We start from the raw sequence: 17427 nt of genomic DNA on the forward strand, positions 1-17427 counted from the left end.
ACACCATCATCAAGGTATGAAAGTATTGTACATAAACACAGAGACTTTAAGAGCAGCGTGAATGTTAGAAAGACTAACCTACCATCATCTGCAGTACCCACTGGTAGACAGTACACTACCTCATCAGGAGACAAGGCCTTCAATCGTGAATGTCCCATTCATAAAAAACCACACTCACTGAACAAATGCAGAGGATTTAGATCCAAAACAATACAGGAGCGCAGGAAAGTCCTGACCGAGCTTGGGGTATGTTTCAAGTGCTGCGCTTCATTGGAGCACATGGCTAAGGACTGCAAATCCATTATCAAGTGTGAGGAGTGTCATAGTGATAGACATGCCTCAGCTATGCACCCAACTCCACTCACAAGGGATTCACCTGCTGCCGTCACCACCAGTCCTGCTCCAAGTCATGGCGGGGAGCCCCAGAACCACGCTAACACAGCCACTGCTGTTTCCTGCTCATGCTTGGACGTATGTGGGGAGGGCCAGAGTGAGAAATGTTGTGCCCGCATATGCCTAATCAAGGTCTACCCGGAGGGGCTACCAGAAAAGGCAGTAAAAATGTATGCCATCATTGACGACCAAAGCAACCGCTCCCTAGCAGGACCTAAATTCTTTGAAGCCTTTGGAATAAAGGGACCGTCAGAACCCTACATCTTAAACACCTGCTCGGGTCGCATAGAGACTAGCGGCAGGAGGGCACAAGGATTCATCTCTTGTTCCGTCAGTGGAAATACAGAAATACCTCTACCGACGCTGATCGAATGCGATCAAATACCCAACCATAGGGATGAAATTCCTACCCCGGAAGCTGCATTTCACCATCCACACCTAAGGCACCTAGCCAACGTTATCCCACCTATGGACAACAACGCCGAGATTCTACTGCTTGGCAGAGACAATCTAAGGGTACACAAGGTGCGTCAACAGTGTAATGGTCCCGACTATGCACCATACGCCCAGAGACTGGACTTGGGATGGGTAGTCATAGGAAATGTATGCTTGGATCAACCAAAAATCCGCTCATTCAAAACGTACGTGCGTGGAGATGGACGCACAACTTGCATTAAGCCTTGCCCTCATCACTATGAGGTGAAAGAGAAGCCTCCAGACCTCATACAACCACCTGACGACATTCCTCCCTTTGCTGACAACTTGGGAAGATTAGTCTTTCATACCAGCAAGGACGATGATAAAGTAGCTTTGTCAGTAGAGGACAGAGAATTTATCAAGATAATGGACAATGAGTTCCTTAAAGACGAAACCAATCACTGGGTTTCTCCATTACCCTTCCGAGCTACCAGGGTGAGACTCCCGAACAATAGGGAACAAGCTCTGTCTAGATTTAACTCTCTTCAGCGTACCATGAACAGTAAGCCTGAGATGAGAGAACACATCGTTGCCTTTATCGACAAAATATTCCGCAACAACCATGCAGAACCAGCTCCATCCTTAGGGAAGAACGACGAGTGCTGGTACTTGCCTTCATTCGGAGTGTATCACCCACGGAAACCTAATCAAATTAGGGTTGTTTTCGACTCAAGTGCCAAACATCAAGGTGTATCGCTTAATGATGTCCTTCTCACAGGTCCTAATCTGACGAATAACCTAGTTGGAGTGCTGATGAGGTTCAGAAAAGAGCTTGTTGCCATCACCGCCGACATTGAACAGATGTTCCACTGTTTCGTAGTCAGAGAGGACCACCGGAATTTCCTCAGGTTTCTGTGGTACAAGAATAACGACACCAACGCAGAGATGGCAGAATATCGTATGAGGGTACACGTATTTGGAAACAGCCCTTCACCTGCCGTGGCAACTTACGGCCTTCGGCGCACTGCATTAGAGGGAGAATTCGAGTACGGTAAAGACGCCAGAGACTTTGTAGAAAAGGACTTCTACGTAGACGATGGACTCAAATCACTACCCACTGAAGAAGCGGCTATCGATCTGCTCAAAAGGACTCAAAGTATGTTGTACCAAGCTAAACTTAGACTACACAAAATTGCTTCAAACAGCCTGGCCGTTATGAGGGCCTTCGAATCAGGCGATCATGCACCAGGATTCAAGGACATTAACTTGGGACTGGACAGTCCACCTGTGCAGAGGAGCTTGGGCCTCAGATGGGATCTCTCGGCTGACTCTTTCGGCTTTCAGATAAGTTGTGCAGACAAGCCATTCACAAAACGAGGCGTCCTATCAGTGGTAAACAGCCTATTTGATCCGCTGGGATTTGTAGCGCCCATCACCATACAAGGTAAATCTCTACTGAGACAGTTTTCTGAAACAGTCAAGGATTGGGATACCCCACTTCCCTCCGAGAAAGAGCAAAAATGGGAAGCCTGGAAGCGATCTTTGTGTGCCTTGGATGAGATCCACATCCCGAGATGCTATATTAAAACCTCACTTTCCTCTAGCATAAAGAAAGAACTCCACGTGTTCTCAGACGCCTCCACGGAGGCCATCGCAGCGGTTGCCTATCTGAAAGTGACAGAACCTAACAACCAAAACCACGTTGGATTCGTCTTTGGTAAGGCTAAGTTAGCCCCCAAGCCCGATCATACTATTCCCAGACTGGAACTTTGTGGGACTGTGTTGGCAGTTGAGATTGCGGATTTCATACAACAAGAACTGGGTGTCGACATAGCTGAAGTCCAGTATTACACCGACAGTAAGGTCGTTTTAGGTTACATCCACAATCGGACCAAGCGATTCTATGTGTACGTTAGTAACCGCATAGAGAGAATCAGGAGGTCCTCCAAACCTGAACAATGGCACTACGTACCATCCGAACTTAATCCAGCAGATCACGCCACTAGGCCTATGTCTATAGGTTCCTTTATTAACTCTACTTGGCTTACAGGTCCAGAGTTTCTGCTTGAAGAGGCGGACGAATGTGTACAGGAAGTTTTCAGCATCCAGGATCCGGATAATGATCCAGAAATCCGCGCTGAAGTTAGTGCATTAGTCACTGGAACAAAGCAAACCGCCAGCTTCGGTTGTCAGCGCTTTGAACGTTTCTCCAGCTGGATGAGACTCGTCAGAACTATTGCAAGGTTAGTGCACATTGCAAGATGTTATCATAATACTCACCAAGATAAAGATTGTCATGGTTGGCATGCCTGTCATAAACCCTTCTCTGCTGAGGACATCTCTCATAGTGAGTACCTCATATTACGTCACGTCCAGCAGGAAAATTTCAACATAGAATGGAAGTGCTTGTACAACAAACAGCAGATTCCTTTAAAAAGCCCTCTTGCCAACTTAAATCCAGTTATCGACAGTTTTGGCTTGCTAAGAGTTGGTGGTCGTTTGAATCAAGCCCACCTGGGAATTGCAGCACAAAATCCTCTCATCATTCCCAGCAAACATCATATCACCGTCTTGCTAATCCGACACTACCACGAAAGGGCCGAACACCAAGGCAGGCAAATTACTGAGGGCAAAATACGGTCTGCTGGCCTTTGGATTATAGGTATGAAAAAACGCGTGGCCCAAGTATTGCATGAATGTGTGCACTGTCGTAAAGCAAGAGGAAAACAACTACACCAACAAATGGCCGACTTGCCTGCGGACAGACTATGTACAGAGCCGCCTTTCACCTATGTTGGCCTAGATGTCTTTGGGCCATGGATGGTATCCGCACGCAGGACTCGCGGCGGTCACGCAAACAGTAAGCGTTGGGCTGTACTATTTACTTGCATGAGTGTGCGAGCAGTTCACATAGAGGTGATAGAATCTATGGACACATCCAGCCTTATCAATGCCTTAAGACGGTTCTTCGCAATCAGAGGACCAGTAAAACAATTGAGGTCTGACCAGGGAAGCAACTTCATCGGAGCTTGTAGAGAACTTAACATCGACACCAAGTCCATTCAAGATCAGTTGGCGGAAAAAGGTTGCACCTGGATTTTCAATCCTCCTCATAGTTCCCACATGGGGGGCTCCTGGGAGAGAATGATCGGCATCTCACGCAACATCTTAAATTCTATGCTGATGGATGTAAACTCGTCAAGACTCACACATGAGACTCTAGTCACCCTTCTTGCCGAAGTTTCGGCTATTATCAACTCAAGACCCCTTGTGCCAGTGTCTATGGATCCTGAAACACCTGCCATACTGACTCCGGCTATTCTACTTACCCAAAAGACTGAGAGTACGCTAACACCTAGTGGAGAATTTACTCATGCTAACATCTACCAAAAACACTGGAAACGTGTACAATATCTAGCAGATTACTTCTGGAACAGGTGGCGAAAGGAGTACCTCAGTATTCTTCAAGGAAGAAGAAAATGGCAACACAACAAACCAAACTTGAAGGAAGGAGACCTTGTATTGATGAAAGAGCAACAAACCGAAAGGATTGACTGGCCTATCGGACTAATTTCAAAGGTTTTCCCTAGCAAGGATGGCAAGGTCCGGAAGGTGGAGTTGAAGATCTTCAGGAAAGGCGAGCTTAAAACGTTCTCAAGACCAATCAACGAACTCATTTTAATATTACCCGTCGAGAACGTCCCTGCAGGGTGAACAGGACTAATCTATGTTTGCATTCTAACATGTTTTCTTTTACAGGTTGTTTATATTTTATGGACATTCGTCATAGTGAAATCCCCAAAGTGAATTTCAGACGGGGAGTGTGCTGTTCCTTTCATATTGAATTTCTGCACTGTATTATTTCTTGTTTTTACCTATGTTGTTTAAATCTATTGTTCTCTGCTGCCATCTGCTGGCCGGAATTTGTATGCTGCACGCTTCGTTCGTTGTCTATAAAGTTTTCTCTGGGCGTGGTTTTAGCAGCCTTGGGCCTGGTCACTTCCTGTAGCCTTTTTCAGTGCTGCATCCTTTGTGACTGGAGACACACACCTCGGCTTGTGAAGGCATCAGTTTTTGACCAGCAGTTGCCTCAGCAGTTAGCCTCAGAAAAGACATCCACATCACAGCATCTACTGCATTCCTGTATTGTATCACTGTATGACACTGCTCTGGATCAAATAAACCCACGTTTGATTGCATCCTCATGTCTACGTCTGGATCCATCTAACCTGAGCATCTGCCGGTCCGGTCTGCTCCACTGCTTGGATACGAAGGTAGGACAGTCACAAAGTCATTATCAGTTACACCTTCAATCGCCTTCATGTGGGGACAGAACAAGGTTATAGGCCTCAAATGTCATGACAGAATCCCTTTAAGACACCCTGTAATCCAGCAGTGGTGGCCGTGCTTGTACACTATAGGAAAAAGCACCTATATGCACTCCCGTGGTCATGGTCACCAGAAAGACCAGCACCTTTTCCTATACTGTGCAAGCACGGCCATTGATGGATTGCAGGGTTGTCATAACCATAGAAACAAGCAGTATATAATGTATCACAATACATTAGCAAGCGTCTTGTAATAACTTTCTCTACATGATAAATGTTATAAAGGCAGAGAAATTCTAATTTAGAAAATTGCCAATTTTTTTAAATTCAGCTTTTTAAAAAAATAAAGATAAAACATATCAACTGAAAGTTACCACTAACATGAACTTCTATGTGTCTCAAAATCACTTGAATAAGTAAACATTTCAGATGTGCAAAATTAAGTTCTGACAGGAAGGTGAAAACTGGCTGGCCAGGAAGGGGTTAAATGTTTACAGGTGGGCCACTAAACATCCTACCGTGTAACTGTAGCATGTTCCAATGACTACTCTCCCAGCTCCATTGCTCACCTCTCGTATATGTAATATTGATATATACACTGCCCCTAACACAGGCTCTCTTCAGCCAATCCCTAACCAATGCACTAAAAAGAGAAGCACTTATAATACAGTATTATGAGCATTTCATATCCCCCCAAACTCCCTCCCTCCTTCCCCCATGGAGCCCTTGGTGCTGCCAGCCTGCCTACCTCTCGTCCCTGACCTGATACAGGAAATGGTAAGAAGCATACCTATTATCTTTCTCTGCAATTATATTCTAAGAAAAGCTTTCTGTTCTCCAGGGTGGCTGTGGTTGTGTGTAGCGGGAACCTGCCATTGCCTTTACTTCGCCATTGCTTGGACAGAGCTCTGGTTCTGGATCATCGTGTGTGCAAATTTTCTGTTGTGCTGCCAGACTTTCCTGGGGAGATCACTAAACTTTTGGAAGCCATTGGACGAGAAGAAGTCAGGTGATTATACAAGTTCACCAAACAGTTTAGTCCCCATTATGGGGTTAAAGCGTTATTTTATTACTCAAGGAACATTCCTAAATAATAACAGTGGCAAATTTTTAATTACTTTGACCACATTGAACATCACAAAAATGTTGTACACCTGATATTTCCAATTTTGCAAGTTGGGTACATATCTTGAAAACCATTTCTTCAAAGCTAAAGTAATTTATTCTAAAAATTCTAATACCCCCTGTGCTGGCGTAACTGCAATGTGCCGCCCCCCAGGGCTGATCATGTTCCAGGTCTATAGGAATGCCAAGTGGTGTGGCGCGGCCCTTAACATTCTCTGTTGGTGTCACGGTGCTCCTACCTGGTACCTTCGCTCCCCAGAGTTAGGCTCCTGAAGCAATAAAGGGGATGAGTAATGATGGAGAAGTCAAGTCCAGATCTTATAAAGTTCAACAGCTTTACCTGCATCAACTTGCATCCAGACAATACAGTATTTAGGTTTTCTCTTGGTTCCAGCAGGCTTTGGCATAAACTGGCAGGCAAACTTTATAACTCTGCTTTCTCTCTCTTCTGTGCTGAACTCGGCTCTATTCTGGCAGCTGGCATTTAGGACCATTCTGGTACCTTAGGAGTCGGGTGCTTTTGGCTTTTGACCCCCTCGTGATACTCTGTCTCTAGATGTGTAAGGAGTCAGGGGGCTCTATGAGCTGCTTCCCTCTGGAGAGACTCCTGCTGCATGAGGGGGAAAGTCTTCCCCTTGCTGCAACATCTTTCATGTCTTTTCAGCTCCACTGTCTAGACTAGACTGCCCTGAACTAGTACTGCAACCCCTTCCTTTGGTAGGAAACAGGACTAGCCCACTTTTGCCCAAAAGGGGGAGAATAGAATGGTAAGTTCCATTCTATCTAAGGATCTCTCTCTCTCTCTCTCTCTCTCTCTCTCTCTCTCTCTCTCTCTCTCTCTCTCTCTCTCTCTCTCTCTCTCTCTCTCTCTCTCTCTCTCTCTCTCTCTCTCTGCCAGATAAACACCACCATCTGCTGGACATCTAGGAACATTACATGAACATAACAGTTTCAGAGCAATATTATCAATGCACAGTGACAAAGGACCTGGAATCCATACACAGATGACATTATGGTTAGCCCATTAGAAACAGTACCACTCTGGGGTATTACATAACTCCCTTGCTGGCATAGATTTAGGTAATTTTCAATGCCTAAAACAAGCGTAGAAAATGATAAATGAGACAGGCCGGCCAGCCAGAACCCACCCACTTCATACCCCCTTTTTTAGACCTGGCGTGAGTGGGTAAAAGTAGCAGATTTAGCTGCAAATACCCTTTGCAACCGAATCTGCGAAAGATATACAGTGGGATGCGAAAGTTTGGGCAACCTTGTTAATCGTCATGATTTTCCTGTATAAATCGTTGGTTGTTACGATAAAAAATGTCAGTTAAATATATCATATAGGAGACACACACAGTGATATTTGAGAAGTGAAATGAAGTTCATTGGATTTACAGAAAGTGTGCTATAATTGTTTAAACAAAATTAGGCAGGTGCATAAATTTGGGCACTGTTGTCATTTTATTGATTCCAAAACCTTTAGAACTAATTATTGGAACTCAAATTGGCTTGGTAAGCTCAGTGACCCCTGACCTACATACACAGGTGAATCCAATTATGAGAAAGAGTATTTAAGGGGGTCAATTGTAAGTTTCCCTCCTCTTTTAATTTTCTCTGAAGAGTAGCAACATGGGGGTCTCAAAACAACTCTCAAATGACCTGAAGACAAAGATTGTTCACCATCATGGTTTAGGGGAAGGATACAGAAAGCTGTTCAAGTTCAAGTTAAGGCTCGAAGTGGCAGACCAAGAAAAATCTCGGATAGACAGAAGCGACGAATGGTGAGAACAGTCAGAGTCAACCCACAGACCAGCACCAAAGACCTACAACATCTTCTTGCTGCAGATGGAGTCACTGTGCATCGTTCAACCATTTGGCGCACTTTACACAAGGAGATGCTGTATGCGAGAGTGATGCAGAGGAAGCCTTTTCTCCGCCCACAGCACAAAAAGTGCCGCTTGAGGTGGGCTAAAGCACATTTGGACAAGCCAGCTTCATTTTGGAATAAGGTGCTGTGGACTGATGAAACTAAAATTGAGTTATTTGGCCATAACAAGGGGCGTTATGCATGGAGGAAAAAGAACACAGCACTCCAAGAAAAACACCTGCTACCTACAGTAAAATATGGTGGTGGTTCCATCATGCTGTGGGGCTGTGTGGCCAGTGCAGGGACTGGGAATCTTGTCAAAGTTGAGGGACGCATGGATTCCACTCAGTATCAGCAGATTCTGGAGACCAATGTCCAGGAATCAGTGACAAAGCTGAAGCTGCGCCGGGGCTGGATCTTTCAACAAGACAACGACCCTAAACACTGCTCAAAATCCACTAAGGCATTTATGCAGAGGAACAAGTACAACGTTCTGGAATGGCCATCTCAGTCCCCAGACTTGAATATAATTGAAAATCTGTGGTGTGACTTAAAGAGAGCTGTCCATGCTCGGAAGCCATCAAACCTGAATGAACTAAAGATGTTTTGTAAAGAGGAATGGTCCAAAATACCTTCAACCAGAATCCAGACTCTCATTGGAACCTACAGCAAGCGTTTAGAGGCTGTAATTTCTGCAAAAGGAGGATCTACTAAATATTGATTTCATTTCTTTTTTGTGGTGCCCAAATTTATGCACCTGCCTAATTTTGTTTAAACAATTATAGCACACTTTCTGTAAATCCAATAAACTTCATTTCACTTCTCAAATATCACTGTGTGTGTCTCCTATATGATATATTTAACTGACATTTTTTATCGTATCAACCAACGATTTATACAGGAAAATCATGACGATTAACAAGGTTGCCCAAACTTTAGAATCCCACTGTATGCCTAAAATTGGGGTATATCTAATAATAAATGACCCCAATGTTTTTTTTGCAACTTTCTAAAGTTTTCTTCTGTTAATTAGTCGCCATATAAGTGGTCTATGCAATTCAGATCACACATAACATAAAGCCAGATTATGCGACTGCTATGGAGCCCCTGGGGAGACAGGGGCCAGACCTGGTTGGTTGCATTCTTTTGGAGGGTGAGAGAACTTGTTCAGGGATCCACTTATCCTTAAGGCAAGGGTGTGCTGAATGAACCCAAGGATCATGGAAGGGAGATGGGACAAACAAGTCCTCCTGTTCAGGTGTTAGGGCATTCTGGTGTTAAAATAGGCCCCATCACCTCTATGTACACCCTGTCTCTAATAGGCTAATGGGGGAGCTGTATTTCAAATCCATTATATTTTTGTAGGATTAGAGGGACTTAGATTTTTCAGTGTTTCTTTAAAGTCATTATTGAAATGCTAAATTTTGAAAATCCATTTGGAATTTACATTAAAGAAGTAAGAATCAATCGTCCTAAGCTCAGGCTGTTCTGAACATCTTGTGGTGGGTATGGCTGCCAGCACAGCATTATTGCTAGGTTGCTCACGTGGACTCTATTAAATGCTTTTGTTCTGAATTTCCTCCTTAATATGTTTTCAGGGGAGGCCCAAAGCATTAGGGCATATGCACATGGCAGTGTCATTTATACAGATTTTCCACATAGAATTTCATGAGTTTTTTGCAGGTTTGCACCAGATCTCACTCTGCTCTGAATATCTGCACAAACAATTGACATGCTGCAGATTTTTTAAAGTCTGCACTGCAGAACAATTTCCACGTGGAATTTTTCCATGTGCATGTAGCCTTTGGCTACATTTACACGACCGTATGTGTTTTGTGGTCCGCAAAACACTGATCCGCAAAAAATACGGATGACGTCCTTTTGGCATCCGTATTGCATCAATTTTTTGGGGGGATCGATTGTAACAATGCCTATCCTTGTCTGCAAAATGGACAAGAATAGGACATGTTCTATATTTTTTTTCAGGGTTACAGAACGGAAATACAGATGCGGACAGCACATGGTGTGCTGTCTGCATTTTTTGCGGACCCATTGAAATGAATGGGTCCTCATCCAATCCGCAAAAAAACAGAACGGACACGGAAACAAAATACGGTCGTGTGAATGTAGCCTTATTATGTGAATTTCCACACCATGTAGATGATATTTTAAAATCGTGCTGCCTTTCCATTCATTCTCTATGGCGGCACCGAGTACAGAAACGGGACCCCCATTTTTGGGATGGGACCCCCAATGATCAGCTAGTTATCCCCTATCCTGTGAATAGGGGATAACTTCTAAACTTGGCACAACCGTTTAAAAATGTTATTAATACGGTCTATTGATTACAGGGTTCTGGATATGCAAAAACAGAACATCTTCTTGAGCACTGATCTGTTCACCTTGGAGGTAGGCTCTATTGCCATGTGATTTTACTTTTTGGCTGTATACTGTCTTTGGAATGTTGGAGGAAACCAGAGTACCCGGAGGAAAATCACGCAAACACAGGGAGAACATACAAACTCCATGCAGATGTTGCCCTTGTTGGATTTGGAGCCACCGTGCTGCTTAGCGTGATTATAGCCATACATACATCACACCTTGCGTTCTTGTGTCATATATCACATTACTATGAAAAATGTGTACCATGTGGATATTGTTATGTATCATTTAGAGATGAGCGAATCAAAGCTGACGAAGTGGAATTCGATCCAAATTTCAGGAATTATTCGATTTGCACTGAATCCGAATTTCCTCACACTTCGTGGTAACGAATTGCATTTTTTCCTAAAATGGCTGCTGCACATGTTAGGACATAAGTTGAAGTTTGGTGTGAAGTTTGAGGAAAATGGTTTTATGAGGTGTCTCCCTGGTGCTACCGCTAGCAGGGACAGACGACGTATCCTTAATATTGTTAGGCAAGCAAAGCAGAAAAGCGAGGTGGATGTTATTGTCCATCTTGGGACAAATGATCTGGCTTGCAATGAGGTTTTAAAGGTGAAGGAAGCTTTTCACACACTTGGTAATAATATACGGGAGGTTGCATCGACTGTTTCATTCTCTGCAGTTTTGTCTGTGCATAACCTTCAGCATGACAGGCAGATGCGCTTTAATGGAAATCAATGGATGGCTTGGTGAATGGTGTCGGAAGCAAGGGTTTGGCTTTGTGTCTCATGTTAGCTCTTGTTGGAATGGAAAAGAACTGTACAAGAAAGATGGTTTGCATCTTTCTCTCAAGGGAACGAATGTCCTCAGTGAACAGTTCAAAGTATTTGCTAAGGAGCATTTAAACTAGGAAAGGAGGGCAAAAGAGTGATAATCCAGCAGTCCGACTGCCCCCCAGAACAATGCCAGAAGATGCCAGTAGCACATAGGTTAAGAAATGACAAGCTCAGAGTTTAGAAAATAAGATCAATGAACTTGAGTCTATAATGGCATCTGAGAATACAGATTTAGTGGCTGTTACAGAGACATGGATCAATGGGAGTAATGACTGGGATATAACAATACCAGGGTTCTCTCTATATAGGAAAGACAGGGAAGGCAAGAAAGGGGGAGGGGTGGCCCTGTATGTGAAAAATAGCATAAAATCTAATTTAATACAAGTTAGCGAGACCAATTTAGAGTCAGTTTGGTTTACGTTGCAGCTTAATAATCATAAGGTAACTCATGTAGGTGTGATATATAGACCACTCATGTAGGTGTGATATATAGACCATCAAGCCAAGTCAAAGAATTAGATGATCTACTAGTTGAGGAAATAGCTAAAATGACATTGAAAGGGGAAGTTATCATTATGGGAGACTTTAATCTTCCTGAAGTAAACTGGAAAACCAAAATATCTAGTTCTGTCAGGAGTACAGATATTCTAAATTCCCTACTGGGAGTACCTCTACAGCAAGTAGTTGAGGAGCCAACCCGGAAGGAGGCCATTTTAGATTTAGTTTTCACAAATGGGAATTTGTATCCGATATTACTGTAGGGGAAAGCTTGGGATCTAGATATCACCAGTCAGTGTGGTTTACTATAAGTAAAGTGAGTCACACCACACAAAAACAAAAGTTTTGGATTTTAGAAGAAGGGACTTTTCTAAAATTAGATTAGTGGTATACGAGTCCCTATCAGATTGGAACAGTTTCAATGGAGTCCAGGAGAAATGGGACTACTTAAAAATGGCACAATTGAAGGCAACAAATAATTGCATTGAAGGCAACAAGAATCGCGCGCCTGTCTTGATTCGGCGCAGGCACTCTGAGAGAAGGAGGCTCGCCTCCTCAGCACTCCCTCAGTGCACCTGCGCCGATGACGTCACCGAAAGAGAAGACGTCATCGGCGCAGGCGCACTGAGGGAGTGCTGAGGAGGCGAGCCTCCTTCTCTCAGAGTGCCTGCGCCGAATCAAGACAGGCGCGTGATTTTTGAAATGCAGACAGGGCCAGCCGGAGGAGGAGATCACTGCTGGCCCTGTCAATCAACAGGAGGAGGGGCGTTTTTTTGCGGCTGCTACCAGCAAGTAGCCGCCCTACTTGCTGGTAGACAGGTAATTTGCATATTATAAAAGTACGTTTTTTTGCATTATCTACTGAACAAAAATGATTAATAACATAATGTATAGATATATCGCAGTATAGGGATTATAAGTACCCCAAATAAAAAAGAGTTTAATGGGGTGACAGAAGCCCCTTAAAAACAAAAGAAGGAAGGTATATGGAAGAAGATAAAGAACTAGCTGACTGCCTCAATGAATACTTCTGTTCAGTTGTTACAAAGGAAAATGAGGGAAAAGGACCTCAGTTAGGGAGGAAGACTAATTAATCTTTTGACGCATGTGTCTTTACAGAGGAAGAGGTTCTAAGTCAGCTGTCTAAAATTAATACAAATAAGTCACAGGGGCCTGATGGGATACACCCAAAGCTATTAAAAGAGTTTAGCGGTGAACTAGCAAAACCATTAACATATTTATTTAACCAATCACTGGTAACAGGATGAAAAAAGATGAAAAACAGCATGGGTTTACTTCAGGGAGATCATGTCAAACTAATCTTATAGATTTTTTTGATTGGGTGACTAAAATAATAGATGGCGGAGGTGCAGTAGACATCATTTATCTAGACTTTAGTAAGGCTTTTGATACTGTCCCACACAGAAGGCTTATTAATAAATTGCAGTCTTTGTGCTTGGACTCCCATATTGTTGAATGGATTAGGCAGTGGCGGAGGGACAGACAACAGAGGGTTGTAGTCAATGGAGTATATTCAGACCATGGTCTTGTTACCAGTGATCTGTTATAGTGGTACCTCAGGGATCTGTTCTGGGACCCATATTGTTTAATATCTTTATCAGCAAAATTGCAGAAGGCCTCGGTGGTAAGGTGTGTCTTTTTGCTGATGACACAAAGATTTGTAACAGGGGTGATGTGTCACGCCCATGTGCATGGTCGTGACTCCTTGGGAGCCGCATGCAGTTGCCCGCAGTCTGGGTGTTTCGTCAACCGCAGCTGGGGGCTGTTAGTAGTTTGCCTCAGGTGCGGTTGCCGTGGACAACAGGTGTTTGTTGTCAGTGTAGCAGCCTGAGCTGGTTGCTAGGCATCTCACTGTTGATGCGTGCGGTTGCCTCTGGCTATGTGTGTGTGTATGTATGCAATTTCTCTGTCTGGTGTGCACGAGGTTTATGTATGTGTGCACTGTGACACTTCCCTTCACTTGTGGCTGCCCGTGGCAACGTGTGGTGTTGTGTACATGTGGTGGCAGTGACTCGGCCTTCTGGCTATTTCCCAGGACATGGTTGCCACGCATGTCGTTGCCTGCGGTAACAGCTGCTGCAGTGTGATAGTTGATTGTACACTTCCCCTTTTAGTGGCTTTCTTCCCTTGCCTGGTGTAGGAAGGGTTAACCCCCTTCTTAGTGTGTGAACACTGGGTGTGTCTGTGTGTGGGTGTGGCCACTTGGGGCTATTTAGCTTCCACTGGATCCCTGTACCCAGGGGTACTTCAGCCATGGTTAGCTGGAGTCATCCTCCTGGTTATATACCATCTGCCAGTGAGGGCCACCCTTGTGGTCATAAGTTATGTTAGACATTATTGTCCTTGTATTGTTATATGTCTAGTGGTGTCTTTATCTTTATTGCAGCTTATGGTCCTGGGTTCCTGTGTGATGTGTAGTGTGGGCTGTGTCCATTTGTGTTCTTGTGGACAGCAGCTCTCGTGCATGGGTTCCAGGCTGTGTGTCTGTGGCAGGTACGTGTAATACTAGTTTACTTACCTGCCATTGCCATATGCTGTACATGTGCCCCTTTCCTTGCAGCCTGGCCACTGAGACTCCTGTTTGTCCGTGATGTGGAGGAACAGGTCGTCTTACTCTGCTCCTAGTCCAGGGCCACCCTGAGGGCTAGTAGGGATCTTAGGTTCCTGAGTATGAGCCTTCCTACCATCAGGGTCGGCTCATACGGCTAGGAGACAGGGTCAGAATTAGGGATGTAATAGGAGGTGACCTGCTCCCTGATTCCTGTCCTGGCCTAGCAGCTATTTTTCATATTGACATCCCACGGATTAGAGTTCCCCCCACTCTGATCCGTGACATGATGTTCCTGAAGGGATACACCAAATGGAAAAGGATTTAGGAAAACTAGAGGAATGGTCAAAAATCTGGCAACTAAAATTTTATGTTGATAAGTGCAAGATAATGCACCTGGGGCGTAAAAACCCAAGAGCAGAATATAAAATTAGTGATACAGTCCTAACCTCAGTATCTGAGGAAAGGGATTTAGGGGTCATTATTTCAGAAGACTTAAAGGTAGGCAGACAATGTCATAGAGCAGCAGGAAATGCTAGCAGAATGCTTGGGTGTATAGGGAGAGGCATTACCAGTAGAAAGAGGGAGGTGCTCATGCCGCTACACAGAGCACTAGTGAGACCTCATTTGGCGTATTGTGCTCATTACTGGAGACCATATCTCCAGAAGGATATTGACACTTTGAAGAGAGTTCAGAGCAGGGCCGGTGCAAGGATTTTTGCCAACACAAGCGAAGCTACATTTTGGCGCCCCCCGCCCCAGAAGTTGAACTCTATGGTTCACGTGACCCATTGTTGTCTGTTTGTTGCAGCCGTAATACAGACGCTAAAATGCTCCAATAGTTCGGCCATGTGAAAGCAGAGAGGTTTTCATGTTTTATGTAAATATGGCTTAAAAATAAGCAAAATAAAAGGCACAATTAAAAAACAAGCAAACCAAAATCAATGAAGAACCATAAGAAGGCAAATAGCGCATGCACACAACCGCCATTTTCTGACCCATTCATTTCTATGGGGCTGAATTTTTGCAACTGTTCTGCAAATTACAGAGCAAGTCCTATTCTTGTTCATTTAGACGATAACAGCCCTTGCAATTGATGGGTGTGAGAAAAATACAGAACGCACACAGAAGGACCCCCCGCAGCTCTCCTGGCCCTAGTCCCGTCTGCAGCAGCTGGCTTCTCCTCTGTGTGGTCCTGGTATCTTCTCTCTGCTTCCGACAATCGCTGGTTTGAGGACCGTATTTTTCGCCCTCTAAGACGCACCGAGGTTTTAGAGGAGGATAATAAGAAAAAAATATTTTCCATTACACCTCAGGTCAGACCAGCAATCAGACCTCAGATCAGACCCCCAATGCCTCAGATTAGACCGCCATGTCAGCCATCAGCCCCCCATGTCAGCCATCATGCCCCCATGTCAGCCATTAGCCCCCCAAATCAGCCATTAGCCCCCCATGTTAGCCATTAGCCCCATGTCAGCCCCCATGTAAGCCATCATGCCCCCCATGTAAGCCATCATGTCCCCCATGTCACATTCCCCCCCTCCTTTTTACATAATCCCCTCTGTCACATTTCTCCCCCCATGTCAGATTTCACCCCCTTAATGTCACATTTCTCCCCCTCAAGGCCTCAATGTCATATTTTTCCCCCTCCATGTCAAATCACCTATGTTACATCAGCCCTCCATGTCACATTTTTCCCCTCCTTGTCACATTTCACTTACTCAATGTCACATTTCTCCCCCTCCATCCATGTCACATTTCTCCCCGTCCAAACCATGTCACATCACCCCCTTTGTGTCACATCATGATCACATCATTACCCCCTATTGTGTCACATTTCTCCCCCATGGCACATCATCGCCCCCCCCCCCCCCCCCCCCCCCCCCCCCGCCAGGCCCTGGCCCCATCCCTATGTCACAGACTACAGACATTGTCCCCCCTCCCATCATGTCATGGTCACCATCCCCCCCCCTCCATTTATGATTGTTGTTTGTGTAATAATTTTTTTAAAACACATTTATGCCGTGCACTCTGGTGCTAGTGCGCTCATCACCTACCCACCTGTCCTGCTGCTACTGCAATCTGGCTGTGTGTGAGTCAGACTCAAAGACACAGTCAGCTCCCTGCTGCCGCCGCTGCGCCGCTCGCCAGTCACACCCCCTGGCCTGACCCTGTGACCGTGCTGCTGGGCCCGTGTCGCTCTGTGAGTGAGGGTCGGGGCTGCACGGGCACGCAGGCTGGAGCAGGTGGCCGGCGGCGCGGCGGCGCAACTCACAAGTAAGTGATTTAAAAAAAGAAGGTTCATTTTTCCGCCCTCCCCCAGGGTGCGCCCTAAGGCAGCCGCTTGGTCTGCCTTATGGTAGCACCGGCCCTGGTTCAGAGAAGAGCTACTAAACTGGTACATGGATTGCAGGATAAAACTTACCAGGAAAGATTACAAGACCTTAACATGTATAGCTTGGAAGAAAGACGAGACAGAGGGGATATGATAGAAACTTTTAAATACATAAAGGGAATCAACAAAGTAAAAGAGGAGAGAATATTTAAAAGAAGAAAAACTGCTACAAGAGGACATAGTTTTAAATTAGAGGGGCAAAGGTTTAAAAGTAATATCAGGAAGTATTACTTTACTGAGAGAGTAGTGGATGCATGGAATAGCCTTCCTGCAGAAGTGGTAGCTGCAAATACAGTGAAGGAGTTTAAGCATGCATGGGATAGGCATAAGGCCATCCTTCATATAAGATCGGGCCAGGGGCTATCCATAGTATTTAGTATATTGGGCAGACTAGATGGGCCAAATGGTTCTTATCTGCCGACACATTCTATGTTTCTATGACATGGAGGAAAGAACTGTGTGAATGATGGATTACCCACAATTCCATTCATGCAGCCAATCAGCAGCCAGCCAGCCCTGTGATGTCACAGCCCTATAAATAGCCTCAGCCATCTTTGATTCAACCATTTTCCAGTGTACTTAGTGCAGGGAGAGACGTTAGCAGACATATG

General features: G+C 44.8%; 1 protein-coding gene across 4 annotated transcripts in view; it reads left to right on the top strand.

The window, feature by feature from the left end:
- The window catches only part of LOC121004016 (L-threonine ammonia-lyase-like), a 181918-nt gene that overhangs the window by 133389 nt on the left and 31102 nt on the right, over positions 1 to 17427 (top strand). For all 4 annotated transcript variants that reach the window (XM_040436039.1, XM_040436042.1, XM_040436038.1 and 1 more), the window contains 2 exons: positions 5980 to 6147; positions 10485 to 10542. In XM_040436039.1, coding sequence (XP_040291973.1) covers positions 5980 to 6147; positions 10485 to 10542 — 226 coding nt within the window. The remainder of the gene's footprint in view (positions 1 to 5979; positions 6148 to 10484; positions 10543 to 17427) is intronic.

This window comes from Bufo bufo, chromosome 6 (genome assembly GCF_905171765.1).
Source record: "Bufo bufo chromosome 6, aBufBuf1.1, whole genome shotgun sequence".
Lineage (NCBI taxonomy): Eukaryota > Metazoa > Chordata > Amphibia > Anura > Bufonidae > Bufo > Bufo bufo.